The 10,445-nt window shown below is 41.5% G+C and overlaps 1 protein-coding gene across 3 annotated transcripts in view; it reads left to right on the forward strand.

Moving 5' to 3' along the window:
- Positions 1–10,110, forward strand: part of LOC149456958 (protein FAM98A-like) — a 32,733-nt gene extending 22,623 nt beyond the window's left edge. For 2 of the 3 annotated variants that reach the window (XM_089684247.1, XM_089684250.1), the window contains 4 exons: positions 998–1,069; positions 2,735–2,851; positions 7,216–7,383; positions 7,945–10,110. In XM_089684247.1, the coding sequence (XP_089540373.1) occupies positions 998–1,069; positions 2,735–2,851; positions 7,216–7,383; positions 7,945–8,085 (498 nt within the window). In that variant the 3' untranslated portion in view covers positions 8,086–10,110. Of the gene's footprint in view, positions 1–997; positions 1,070–2,734; positions 2,852–4,605; positions 4,868–7,215; positions 7,384–7,944 lie in introns of those variants that run through there. The other variant, XM_089684248.1, reaches the window with a different exon arrangement.
- Positions 10,111–10,445: the final 335 nt, after the last annotated feature.

Below are 10,445 nucleotides of genomic sequence, written 5' to 3' on the forward strand. Positions count from 1 at the left end.
CCGCATGGCTAGCCAGTAAAGGCCTTAAAGATTAAAGAATGACGTAGCCCCCTTCCTCACCTGACCTAAACCCTATTGAGAACTTGTGGGCCCTTCTTAAATGGGAGATTTACGGTTATGACTGTTATTGAAAAGAAGGGTGGCTATGAGAGAGAGAGATTGATTCGGGTTTGATGTTTGCTAACATTTTGGATTGGCTGACTGTAGTTGTTCAATAATGAAATAATCATCAAAAATACAACTTGCCTCGTAATTGTGCACGCAGTGTATTATCGCTTGTCAACAACATTAAATGGTCCATTTTTCGTCAATCAGTAAAAATGATGCAAAGATTTTTGTTCACCCTTTTGTGAACCCTCCCACTCATCAACTGTATTTAAAAAGCAGATGCTACTTTTTCGGTGTTTGTACTTCTGGGGTTACATTTGGACATGCACATGCGCTGTAGGTTTTTTCAAACTGTTTTCGATTTATTACACTACTGATGTTTAGAAAATTGATCCTTTTTGGCTCAAAAAAATCAGACATGACCCCTTCCTTTTTTTTTTTTTTTTTTTTTTTTTTGGGCATAAAACTTTGCATTTTGATCAAAATTAGCCCGCTAATGTTTCCAATGATCAAGTGTATTGAATGCATTTCTAGCTGTGTATGGCCAGCAAGACAGAACCATTTATCCAGTTTGCATGCAGCTGTTTTCAGATTTGAAAGTCCTTTGCTGTGCTACAGTTGGAATTCCTGGCTTCCATAAAGCAGAGCTTGGGTTGTTTCAAGACCATGTGGACAGTTAGGATATAGTGACTTTGTGTAGAACCTGGGGAAAAGGATTGGGTTGTCATCCAAGGAACTGGTCAGGTGTTAAGTTACTTAACTGGCATTAGAAAACATTGACTGCTGCAATATAGTTGCCATGTGCAACAGAATAATTTTTCATTCATTTTTCAGAAGAGAGAAAAAAATATATTCTCAATCTATCTTTCTCCTTTTTTTTTTTTTTTAGGTAACTGCGCTGTCTACAGATGTACCTATGTCTCCTCCTTTGCTGAAAACAGAGTTACGACCAGAACAGTGGGTAAGGAGGAAGCAGATTACATTTTTCTATTACCTTTTCAGCTCAAGTATTAATATTTTGCTAAAGTGCAGCTGTATGTTGAGCAGTCTTTGCTTAACCACATGCTTACCCGCCACAGTACATATAATGCTCTGGGGCAGCAGCTACAGGCACAGCAGTGTACTGGTATGTCGAAGCCTGTTTCGGGCTGACGCCCCCACCCAATTCCCTGTGATTTGACACAGTAGAAGTTTGTCATCTGATCCCGGCCAATGATTCTGGGACCTGCTGATCAGCTGTATCGAATCACAGCCTAGAGCCCTGTTGATAAACAGGGCTCTATACAGAGGGAATGGTTGGTTGGTTTCTTTTTCCTGCTAAGCAGGGAAAAGAAACAAATGGATGTGGTGTCAATAGCAGCATATAGTACACACTTTAACACTTATTAAGCACACAACCCCTTGATTGCTCCTAGATGTTAACCCCTTCCCAGCCAGTGTCATTAGTATGGCGACAGTGTATATTATAAGCACTGATCACTGTATTGGTGTCACTGGAGTTTGTCAGTTCTCAAAAAGTGTCAAATTGTCAGATTGCTCGGCAAACTATTGCAGTCCCACTATAAATTGCTGATTGCCACTGTTACTAGTAAAAAGAAAAAGAAATTCCAGTATGTATCCTAATCTTTGTAGATGCTATAACTTTCACGCAAACCAATTAATAAACACTTATTGGTCTTTTTTACTTTACCAAAGAAATGTAGCAGAATACATTTTGGCCTAAATTTTATGAAGAAATGTTTAAAAAACAAAAAAGGGAATTAATTTTGTTTGGGCACAGCGTTGCATGACTACGCAATTGCCAGTTAAATTAGTGCAGTGCTGAATAGCAGAATATGGCCTGGTCATGAAGGGGGGTATAATCTTCTGAAGCTTAAGTGGTTAAACTACACACAGTAAAGGCTGCCATACACAGCTTGAATTTTGGCTAATTCATGCTGAATTGGCTGAAATTCAAGCCACGGCTGATCCTTTCTGCATCATCCAGTTCAAGTCGTTAACAATCCACTTTTGTTGAAGGAGCCAGGTGAAAAGGTGTCAGCTGACTGTCATTCTCTCAGATGCAGCCACTGCTTAGATATTCTTGACAGCCTCTGGAGTTGAATACAATAGACAGGCAGGAGAAATTTGACCATCTGCTCTGTTTAGTGTGGATGGAGGAATCTGTATGACCACTTTAAGCACTCTTCTGCAGTGCTGGAAGTTGGCATAGATTTTCTGTCTCTGCTGCTGTCTTTCCTGATTAATTTTTTGTTGAAATTAGGGGCCCTGGAGACCCTGACGTTTCCAGTCAGTGCAACCTGGAAAGTTGTAAATGGGGCTGTGTAGTATGGTTTAGATTGACCTAAATGGGGGGTGCATATGCACTGCCTGGAAAAGGCCACACAACAGTGTCCATGGATGGTGCTTTTCTTGTCCACTTCAGTTGCACTGCATTGAAGAAGATTTTATATCCATTGCAATAAACCCCTCTTCGACATTGTGTGCAGTTTCCACATTTTTTTTTTCTGCAAATGTATGCAACTGAGGCCTCTGTTTTTTGATTAGATGGAACTGTGTACTTTCTAAAGCAACCACTGTGCACTGGCCACTGGGTTTGAGTAACACAATTCTACTCTTTCCACAGGAGATGCTGCAAGACTTACACTGGGCTATGCTCAGAGAGTATGAGTGTAGAATGCGGATGCTGATCACAAGATTTGATGTCACTGTGCAATCCTTTCACTGGTCTGAGAGAGCAAAGGTCAGAGGTCCTCACATAAGAAACATTTTAATTTGTAGTTAAACAGATGTAAACTTTGAGATCCCCGTCCCCTTTGCCATGATAACATCAGAGGCCTCGTCCCTTTCCCCTAGGACAGCAGAGGCCTGGACCTAAAAACTTTAAAACTATTGATTTTACTTCCTGCTGACACCACCGAAGGGGCGGGAGTTCCACATCCTTAACACTCGGATGACAGTAAAGTGGAGTTCCAGGCAGTTTTTGTGTTTATTAAAAGTCAATAATAAACACACTCACCTGTCCCAGGGTCCAGCGATATGCTCACCCGCGCGGTCTCTTCTCTGCCTCTTCTTTTTTCCTCGGTGCTGGCATCACAACTGTGGACACCAGGCTGTGACAGCTTGCGGCTTCACAGCTTGGTGCCAACTGCGCATGTGCATTCTCATTGCTTCTGGCAGTCTTCTGGGACCTGTGAAGGTTCTCAGGAGACTGTGGGAAGAAAGAGGGGGCCGTACTTCTGGCTCACTTCGCCGCGGTGAACTGAGCCGGAAGTGGGAGCGGGTACCTACCAAAAACTGGTATCCACTGCCCCCAAAAGGGGCCAAATTATGGCAGTAGGGGGAGGGGGGGAGAAGGTAAATAAGCGGATCTTCCACTTTGAGTGCAACTCCGCTTTAAGGTTAAACCACTTCTCCTGGAATTTCATTCAGTGGCCCCATGTCGTCTTAAGCTCCCTAAGACTGAATAGTTATTCCTCTGACTTCAGAGGCCCCGACCTGAAGGGCCAATTATGTGCTTTTTCCTGTGTCCCATTCACCCCGCACTGCAGTGTCGGGCAGCAGCACAGTGTAGTGAATGAAGTGTATGTTTTGTACGTTTCAAATAAAGCTCATACAAAACAAAAACGGAGACGTGTGATGGGCGGAATGACGCACCACACTGCCCCCTAGCGCAACCAGCAACAGAGCTGTCACAGTTGTAAAGTGCTGTGGGCGAATTCACACTGTAAACTATCCATATTGCCTGTTGACACCACCAATTGTGGAAGGGAGTGCCACATCCTTACTGATTTTGATAATAAAGATCCCCCTACGGTTTAAACCACTTCTCCAGTGTCATTGAGTGGCTCTGTGTCTTCTTAAGCTCCCAGACACTGATTAGTTTATTTCCTATGCTAGAATCACCTTTGCGGTATCGAACATTTCTTCTCCAGTGAGAATAAGTTTATCGTTTTGTAGTTGGTCCTCATAACTGAGGTCCTTCTGTCCCCTTATTAGCTTTGTTGCCCTTCTCTCGACTCTTTCCAGTTTCAGGTCATCCTTCATGAGGCCTGGTGACAAGAACTGGATGGCATACTCGAGATGTGGCCAAACCGGAGTTTTATAAAGTGACAGGATTGTTTTATCTCTTGAGTAAATATTTTTTATGCATGCAAATTTATTCAGCTAGGTTTGCTTGCTGCAGTTTGGCATTTTAATGCCATTGCTGAGTCTGTTATCGACTAGGACCCCCAGATCTTTTTCCATCCTGGATTCCCCCAAAGGTTCTCCCCTAGTTAGTAACTTGCATTCATATTTTTAGCCCCAAATGCATTACATTTTTCAACATTTTAAACCTCATTTGCTATGTAGTTTCCCACACCTCTTTTATTTTATTGAGGTCTTCTTGTAAAGTTTTTCTACCTTGCTGTGAAGTTATTGCCCTGCTTAGCTTTGTTTTATCGGCAAACACTGAGATTGAGCTATTTATACCAACCTCTGTCATTTTATGAATAGATTAAACAGAACAGCCTTGGGGAACCCAACTTACCACTCCAGACCAGTCTGCGTACACGCCATTTATTTGCTTTCCAACCTTTGGATGCACTCAACTGTAACCAGTTTTCTGTGCAAACTGCAGAGAAGACCTTATGGCGCCACTTCAAACTGGAAAGCAAGAGAGCTGGTATGTGCAGAGACTGAGCGGCATCCCAAAAAGCTTCCAGTAGCTCCGACGCAATGAAGGGATGGATGCCACTCAAACCAGCCCAGAGAGTCCGGTGTGTAAGATGGCCTCAGCTGCTGCTCTGACCACGCCCTCTTGTTTTGCCTTGCCCATGTGATAAAGCCCCAGTGAGTGTGGGCAAAACACATCAGAGCATGGCCGTAGTAGCAGCTGAGACCATTTTACACACTGAACTCTTGGCTGTCTTGAGCGGCATCCGTCCCTTCATTGCATTGCAGTTTTCAGTGCAAATATATACCGTATGGTCCACTCCAACAGGCCTCAATTTCACAGGCCTGTAGTTTCCAGGAATATATCTATGTCCATTTTTAAATATTGGTACCACGCTGGTCTTTCGCCAATTGACTGATACCATTCCTGTCCGTAAGCTGTCTGTAAAAATTAGGAATAGCGGTCTGGCTATAACCTGACTGAGGACTCTCGGGTGTAAGCCATCTGGTCCTGGTGACTATTTAAGCTGCCCTGATTGCACCCTTAGACTTATTTCGTTCCTTGTAGTGTTGGAATGCGGACTATGACCCCTCGGCTCATTTTTATATATTTAGGTATGTATTCTTTTTTTCTCTAATAAATAAAAAAAAAAAGTTGCTCCTGCTGCCCTCGCCACAGAGCAAGAAATTTTTTTTTTTTTTTTTCCCTTGAAGTTTGCTCGGAAACCAGCACTGAGTGTTTGATCACTGCAGTGCTCTCCAACCTCCTAAGTTTTTTTTTTTTTTTTTTTTTTTTTTTTAACCTTTCAAGCAAACCTCAGGGGACAATTTCTGATTTAATGAAGTGGTGTTTTGCAGTGCAGCAAACAAATATATAAAAATATTTTTCCCCATTTTAACCTTTCTGCTGCCAGAGCCACTCTTTGCGTTTTTTTTTTTTTGTTTTGTTTTTTTTGTTTTTTTGCACACGTTTTTAAAAAAAAATAAAATAAAAATAAAATTTTTTTTTGGCCTGAAAACTGCATAAACCCCCTAAACATTTATACATTTTCTGAAAGCAGACACCCTAGAGTAAAAAATAGTGGTAGTTGCAATTTATGTCACACAATATTACAGCAAAGGTCTAGGAAATGCAAAGTTTCAGTAAAAAATACGCTAAAGTTTAATTTTTAGGGCACAAAAATACAATAAATTACCCATTTTTTTGTAAAATATAAAGGATGAGGTTGTACTGAGTAAATAGATGCCCATGAAAAGGTGACAAACCTTCAGCAGCCTATATTCTTGCATAGGCGACACTTTAAACCCCACCACCCACACCCTATAGGTCATCCATTTGGCGTTACGAAGGAGGTCTGGTGCTAGAAATATTGTACTCATCCTGGTGTGCGCAGCAATATGTAACCTGTATGGTAATTAACGCTTTATTTTATTTAAGTACTTATATGGCACCGTCCATTTACGCAGTACTTTACACATACTTTGCACATTCTCATTAGTCCGTGCCCCTAGGGACATTAGATTCATACTTGCATACTAGGGCCAATTTAGACAGGAGCTAATTGATCTACCAGCATGTCTTAGGGAGTGTAGGAAGAAACTTTTTTTTTTTTTCTTTTTTTTTTTTGTCCCCATCACATACAGGATAAAAAGTCCCCTATGTGATAGGTGTGTTGTGTTTTTTTTTTTTTTTTTTTTTTTGTGCCATGTTCTCTCATGAGATACCTGGGGACACTGACGTGGGGAACTGGAAGTGATGTTTTAGCAACTGGTGAGCAACAAGAAGGGGAGGAGAGCAGACTTGTGCCCGCTCTGCTCCCTCCACTGTATCCGGTTGCACCCACTATGCCATTTCCAAGCCCGAAGATAGGCAAGCGGAGCCCGGGATACATAGTGGGGTGTGTGCATGGAAGCAGTCGGATGGCATCACAGCCGCATGAATGCTTCCATCTGACAGGCTTGATCTGCTTGTCAGATGTGCACACAATCCCTGAGGCTGTAAATAAACAAATGCTGTCAGGTCCATACAACGTATATATTTGGCAGTGAAAGGGTTAAAGAGTAACTGAAGTCTGGAAGCTGCCCTCTGCCTGCTTCTATTTGGGACACAAAGAGTTAGTCGGCAGTATTGCCTGTGGTCTCCCTACCGCTTAATCTCTCCCCATTACTTGCTGACCTTGCCTGGTTATGCACTGTATGTGTGAAGGCAGGGCTCTGCTTCCTTATGTCAGAGCCTCCAGCAAGGAGAACAGCGAGCAGCACAGTAGTGACATGCTGAAATCTCAAGCCAAATCTCCTGAGACTAGCAATCAGGGGAAGCATTGCCTTAAGATTTCAAACTGCAGATAAATGGATATGATGCAATGAAAGAAGCGGGCTACAAGTCTTTGTAACCTACTGCAGCACGATACTGCTTGGTTGGTAATGCTATGTCTGTCTTGCTTGACACAGGTACAAGGACCCTCTATGAATAATGTCTTCTGGCCTATCAGAAAGGCTCTTATAACAGAATCTTTTATCACAATCCCCCATCTACTGGCAGCACGGGAAGACTATTCACGCATTGTCCATACCTGCAGTGCCTCTTCCTGCCAAAAAACCCGCTGCTCCATCCAGAAGGTAACCTTCAGGACTGATAAATATCCAAGTTTGGGAATGTTTTTGTACACTTTTTAAATGGTAAACTCCACCTAGAGCAGATTTTAATTTTCTTAACTTAATGCTGGTGAGCTAATGTAACATTATCGTAGCCTGCACTCTTTGTAGCTGGATTCTCTGTTTGTTAGAATGTAGATTGCATTGGGAGGGAGTAATATTTTGGCTTTATACTACTGTGGCAGCCTGCTTTCTGTTAGTAGTCTGAGTTCTGTGTGGAAACAGCAGTCTCTCTGCAGCATTCAGATGCCAACTTCCTCAAGCTGGGTAAGACCTATAGCTTTGTAGCCTGCAGGGAATGTAAACATTGCTGATTTGTATATCTGTAGTTTTCAGTTAACCAGTGGGTGCATCTCACTGCAACAGAGAGACTGCTGTTCTCATACATTAGTGATCCTCAGCTGTGTACTGGCTCTGGAGCTGAAACTAACAGTGATGTTTTCTTTAATACTTTAATAATTTAAATGATCCTAAATGTATTTGCATCATTTTATTTATTTATTTGTTTTTTTGCTTTGATAACAGGTACTAATGACAGGTAATGTGCCTGATCGAGGAGGAAGACCCAATGAAATCGAGCCTCCTATGCCATCTTGGGGAGAAAGAAGAGAGGGAGGTGGTGGGCATCAGAGGTGGGGCAAAAAAAACAAACGAAAAAAGAAATGAGTGGCAGATAAATTTGTTTCTGGCTTCCTATTGGTGGTCTGTTGTCTGCCAAGATTATGCTTGGGGAAAAATTTGTTAAGACTTTTTTTTTAACTACCAGCGCCAGGTAGTGGCTGTTTGCATGTTTTCTACCTGCTAAGCAGGTAATATTAATGACAGCAGTTCCAGATTTGGAATCTTAAAGTTGTCAAAATAGAAGAATTTTTGGAGTTCAACTAGTGACTAGTTACTCATTTGAAGCAGACCTCATTCTTTTTAGTGCTTCCCCAGAGCAGGCCAACCAACTCCAAAGCACTAATTCACAGACTAACAGCAGGAAATAAAACACTATGTCTAGCCTACAATAAGGACTACAGGTACATCTATTCATGGTGTACAATTTGGGAACTGTGATCAGCCACTAACTTGTTTACGGAAGGCTTTTTGCCTGCTAGAGGATAGTTTTCAAAGCAAAGATTAACTTGATTAAAAATGCAATTATAAAGGTTTAATATTTATAGTGGAATGGGAAGTACAACTGCACACATGATCAGGTTTAAGCATGTAGTGTACAGTGAACACCAGGAATTATGTTTTTTGCATACTTACGTTGGGCCAGCTTGGCTTGATGCAAGCATGTGTATCTGGTTTCTGGATAGATGCCATAAATCACTGTAGTAGCATGCATTAAATACAGCGAGAGCTGTGATCTTACAGGCTGTTTGAGAGCGGCTTTCTCTCTGCACACTGATGACGGAAGTTGTTCCCTCAGCACCTGCCATTCATAGAACACCTTGTATTGTTTTCACTCAATACAAGAACACCTTGTATTCATTGAAAAAAATTACAAGGTGTCCTATGAATGGTAGAGGTACTGAGCAAGGGTCTCCCTGTGGTCTGTGTGCACAAGGGAAGCCACTTGCACAGAACCCAAAAGATTAGGGCTCTTGCTGTATTAAGTGTGAGCTACTAAAGTGATTTACAGTATCTCCAGCAGCCCTCTGGATATCCGATATGCATACTTGCATCCAACCAAGCTGGCCCAATATAAGCTTGCAAACAAATAATTCCTGGTATTCAGCTCTAAAGCTGAACTCCAAGCAAGCAATTAAATGCAAAGTTGAACTGTTTTGCCTATCAAGTATATAATAATTCTGCTCAGCCAGTGTTTTGATACAGGCATCACATTTTGGCTCCTAACTCTCCCTGCTGACTACACTGCAATTAAGCAAAGCAGCCTGGTCTGGGATCTGCCCCTGTCTAAGTGGACAATGAAAGAGCAGATTGCTGAAGTAATCACTGTGCTCTCCAGTCCTGTAAGCTTATTCACTTTGGTGTAAATTCAATGGCAATAGATGTGTACCTTCTCGGTGAACTCCTAAGCTTGAACCAGAAGTAAACTCAATCTTACTGAGGTGTCTGCTGCTGCAGTCTGCACCATGGGAAAGTATATCGAGGGGCAACTTGCACTTCTTTCAAGAGATCACTGAGATGAAAGCAGGTTCTCGATGTATAAAATACATAGCTTTAAAGAAAGGCACTTTTCTTTTGAAAGAATTTTATAAGGATTATAAATGTTTAGTTTCCAGTTGGGAGACCACTGTCATCAGCAGTTAGTTTTGTTGATAGAACCCAAGGGGGCATATTTTATAAAGCTGCGAATCTGACATCGCCACTAATTCACTGTACGGGAATCTTCCTAGTGTATATTTTTAAATGAGTGTTTCATCACCAGCGAATGCTGAAAATCACATTAACTGCTTATAAATTTTTCCCAAGGTGTGGAAAAAGCAGATTGTTAGTGTTTTCTTTCAGACAATTGCAGAAGTCGGTTTACTGTATAATTTCAATATGTGGAATGTTTTATTTCTATAGGCTTCTGTTTCAACGAGGCAGTCGCTAGCAATTTTTCTTGCACAGTATAGATTGTGCATTGTTTGATTTTATCGTGGTCTGGATATGTTCATTTATTTGCTGTACAGACTGAGTACAGTGAATGGTAATATGAAATAAATTCTTGAGACTGCTTTTTTTTCTAAATCTAAATTTGCTTTCTTGATTTGTCCTTTTTTTTTCATGTCAATTTGTTTTCTTTTTTTCCCCCCTGTTCATGGTGTGCCTGAGCTAGTGGGGTTTACTTGGCCCACATTAGATATTTCTCTTAAGGCTGAGTCTGACTATTGTGACGTATAACTGCTCCTCACAGTGCATATTTTGATTGACCTGCAGTGGCACCACAGTGCACAGATGGTTCACATCTGTGTGTTGAGGTGTGTGGGTTTTTTTTTTTTTTTTTTTTAAATGAATCACACTGCACTAAGTTGGACACATGTTTCCTGTATGCAGTGATCCTTAATGCAAACTAGGCTTGCTTTATATAA

The sequence above is a fragment of the Staurois parvus genome, unplaced genomic scaffold (genome assembly GCF_062004578.1).
Source record: "Staurois parvus isolate SC_StPar_1 unplaced genomic scaffold, SC_StPar_1.0 ptg000340l, whole genome shotgun sequence".
Classification (NCBI taxonomy): Eukaryota; Metazoa; Chordata; class Amphibia; order Anura; family Ranidae; genus Staurois; species Staurois parvus.